This window comes from Topomyia yanbarensis, chromosome 3 (genome assembly GCF_030247195.1).
Source record: "Topomyia yanbarensis strain Yona2022 chromosome 3, ASM3024719v1, whole genome shotgun sequence".
Taxonomy (NCBI): domain Eukaryota; kingdom Metazoa; phylum Arthropoda; class Insecta; order Diptera; family Culicidae; genus Topomyia; species Topomyia yanbarensis.
In genome coordinates, this window is record NC_080672.1 from 130,867,044 (window position 1) to 130,870,801 (window position 3,758).

General features: G+C 50.5%; 1 protein-coding gene across 1 annotated transcript; it reads left to right on the plus strand.

Annotated features, from left to right (window-relative positions):
• The first annotated feature begins 242 nt into the window (after positions 1 to 242).
• On the plus strand, positions 243 to 3,494 carry LOC131687211 (uncharacterized). The gene has a single exon (XM_058971266.1). The coding sequence runs from the start codon at positions 243 to 245 to the stop codon at positions 3,492 to 3,494; it is 3,252 nt and encodes a 1,083-aa protein (XP_058827249.1).
• Positions 3,495 to 3,758: the final 264 nt, after the last annotated feature.

Consider the following 3,758-nt stretch of genomic DNA (forward strand, 5'->3'; position numbering starts at 1 on the left):
CCGAATTTGATAACCGACCGCATGGCTCGTATCCTCCGCCTGAAGAAGCATCCTGTCAACGTTACAGTCCAAGGGGCCGGACAGTTATCCAAAGTCATACACGAGTCCATCTACGCCCAAGTTTCATCCAGAAAGGAGCATTTTTCTTGCGGAGTTAATTTCCTCGTAATGGACAAACTAACTGCCAACCTTCCTGCGCAAAATGTCTCTATAACCGACTGGACTGGACTGATTTTGACGACATGCTAGACGAGTCGAAGGCAAACGTGCTGCGACGGTTTGAGTATTTGGAGCGACGTTTGGAGCGAAACTCCGAGCTGAAGATTGAGTATCACAGATTCATGCAGGAATACATCGACCTCGGGCATATGCAGCCAAGCAAACTAACTGAGACCAAAGGCGCAAAATCATTCTACCTACCACACCATCCTGTTATCAAGGAGGCTAGTACTGCGACAAAGGTTCGTGTTGTATTTGATGGTTCGCCAAAAACGTCTACCGGTTTTTCCCTCAACGATGCCCTCTGTGTCGGCCCGGTCGTCCAGGACGAGCTACTCACTACAATCTTACGATTTCGGACGCATCCCATCGCTCTAGTAGGTGACATAGCGAAAATGTACCGACAGGTTCTCGTGCATCCAGACGATGTTCCACTGCAACGCATTTTCTGGCGATTTTCCTCCGACATGCCAGTACAAACCTTTGATCTACTTACCGTTACTTATGGTTTAGCTCCATCGTCGTTTTTGGCAACTCGCACGCTGCTACAACTGGCTGACGACGAAGGCCGCTCGTATTCCATCGGCAGCAGGGCTCTCCGGAAAGGTTTCTATGTCGACGACTTCATTGGCGGGGAGCAAACTGTTGAACGCGCCATCCACTTACGCATAGAACTCAGCAAATTGCTCGAAAAGGGAGGATTCGTTCTTCGCAAGTGGACTTCAAACCGGCTCGAAGTGCTACACGGCCTAGACGCCGACAAAATCGGTACCCAATCCCCTCTGGAGTTCACCCCCCACGAGACAGTGAAAGCGCTAGGAATTATTTGGGAACCAGAGGGAGATTTTCTTCGCTTCGACTCGCAAGTACAACATGACGGCAAACCGCCCACCAAACGTTCAATTCTATCCTCTATCGCCAAACTATTCGACCCCATAGGTCTTATTGCGCCCGTTGTTGTGAGGGCCAAAATCATCATGCAGCAGTTGTGGCTGCTACCTGTCGAATGGGATGATCCAGTTCCTGAGACTGTTCGAACCAACTGGGAGAACTATCACGATGAGTTGCCGAAAATCACCGCCCACCGGGTAAATCGATATGCCTTTCTCCCATGCTCCACCATACAGTTGCATACTTTCGCCGACGCTTCTGAATTGGCCTACGGTGCATGCATCTACGCTCGTTGCGAAGACGAGCAGGGAAACGTCAAAGTCGAGCTTCTAGCAGCCAAGTCACGTGTCGCTCCACTAAAACGACTAACTATCGCACGTCTAGAACTCTGCGCTGCAGTTTTGGCTGCCCATCTCCACGATCGAGTTAAACACGCCATCGACATTGACGTCTCTGCCTCTATTTTCTGGTCGGATTCCGCCATCGTTCTCCAGTGGCTCCGATCCCCTCCGAACACATGGCAGACCTTTGTGGGAAACAGAGTTTCGGAAATACAACAGTTTACCCACGGCTGTCAATGGAGGCACGTTCCTGGTAGCGAAAATCCCGCTGACTTAGTGTCGCGCGGAATGTCGGTCGACGAGTTCCTGAATAGTAAATTGTGGAAGGAGGGGCCCCACTGGTTGCTGCAACACTGTCGAGAATGGGCCGCCTTTGAACCGCCCGGCGTTGCTGAGGAGATGCTAGAAGTTCGACATGTTGTAACACTTGTACAATCAACGTCATCAGTAAATGCGATATTTCTCCGCTGGTCATCATACACCCGCCTACTACACGTTACCGGCAATTGCCTTCGCTTTCTGCGGAACGCCCATGCCAAGGCCAGAACGCAACCTCCTCCCAACACCACATCCGTTGTGAAATCGTTATCTGTGGAACTACTTACCCAAGCCAAATTTATACTAATACGCCTTGCTCAACAGGATGCCTTCGGTTCAGAAATAAGAGAGTTGGAAAAGGGGAAACCAGTAGCAAAACATTCGCACGTGCGCCAAATGAGTCCGTTTTTAGACCAGGGAAAAGTGTTGAGGGTCGGAGGTCGACTAAAGCTAGCCCAGCTTCCCTATCAAATGAAACATCCTGCCCTACTCCCAAGCTTTCACCCCCTATCACTTTTAATTGCCAACTATTATCACAACAAAATGCTTCACGCCGGTGGGCGAGTACTGCTGTCCGTCATCCGAGAAGAATTTTGGCCAGTACATGGCCGTCGCTTAGTTCGCTGCACAGTACGCAAATGCTTTCGCTGCACTCGCCTCAACCCGGAACCTGCCCGTCAGCACATCGGTCAACTGCCCGTTCATCGAATAGTCCCTAGGCGCCCGTTTAGTGTCGCTGGAGTAGACTACGCTGGCCCGCTGTACCTAAAACCAATCCACAAGCGCGCCGCACCAGCCAAAGCGTACATTTGCCTGTTCATCTGCTTCGCCACCAAGGCCGTCCACATTGAGCTCGTCAGCGATCTGACCACCCAGGCGTTCCTGTGTGCGCTCCGCCGTTTCATTGCTAGGCGCGGCCGCCCAACACACATTCACTCGGATAATGGCAAAAATTTCGAGGGAGCTAAAAATGAATTGCAACAGTTATTTGCCATGTTTCAAAACCAGGAGGAAATCGAAAAAATTACATCAACTTGCGCAGAGGAAGGTATCACTTGGCACTTGGTCCCGCCAAAGGCACCCCATTTCGGCGGTTTGTGGGAGGCGGCCATCAAGGTAGCCAAGAAACAACTTTACCGCCAGCTCGGTCCGTCTCGACTATCGTTCGAAGATGTTGGAACGGTGCTCTCGCAGATCGAAGCTCTGATGAATTCCCGGCCGCTGCTGCCAATGTCAGATGATCCGGATGATTTGGCTGCACTCACACCAGCGCACTTCTTGATCGGAACCAGCATGCTCGCCTTGCCCGACCCAGATCATCGGAACATCCCAGTCAACCGACTGGATCACTACCAGAAACTTCAACTTCACGTCCAAAAATTCTGGTGCCACTGGCGATCGGAATACCTTCAGGAGCTGCAAAAAGACACCGTAATGAACCGACGAAATGACAGTATGCTGCCAGGCCGAATGGTTGTTGTCGTCGATGAGATGCAACAACCAATACGTTGGCCTCTCGCCCGAATTTTGACCACTTCACCAGGTCCAGATGGAATGACCAGAGTCGTGACGCTACGCACTGTTCGGGGAATTATCACCCGGCCAATCACAAAGGTTTGTTTACTGCCGGATTCCACTACCACTGCAATTGATGGAGAAGAAGACCCGCTAGCCATCAACCCGCAATCAGCTCAACGATCCGGAGTGCTTGAAGAAGAAAATTAAATGTTATACTCACCTAGCTATTAAGTTAATTCTGTTAATTTTTGCATTTGTTTAGAAATGATATTTCAAGGGGGTGGCGATGTTTAGGATTACCGTACAGAATGAGTAAAGTGACCCAGAAAATCCGATGAGAGTGTAGGGTTTACTCTGTAACCCCACTCGTGCACGCTAGCCGTGTATCACTTTCGTCTTCTATTCGTTTTCGTCACCCACACTAGGATAGTGATCAGCTTCTGCGATACGTCAGACCGCAAGGAGCGGACA

Excerpts from the sequence above, each read along its gene's own strand:
- LOC131687211 (XM_058971266.1), top strand. The coding sequence starts at position 243 with ATGCTAGACGAGTCGAAGGCAAACGTGCTGCGACGGTTTGAGTATTTG.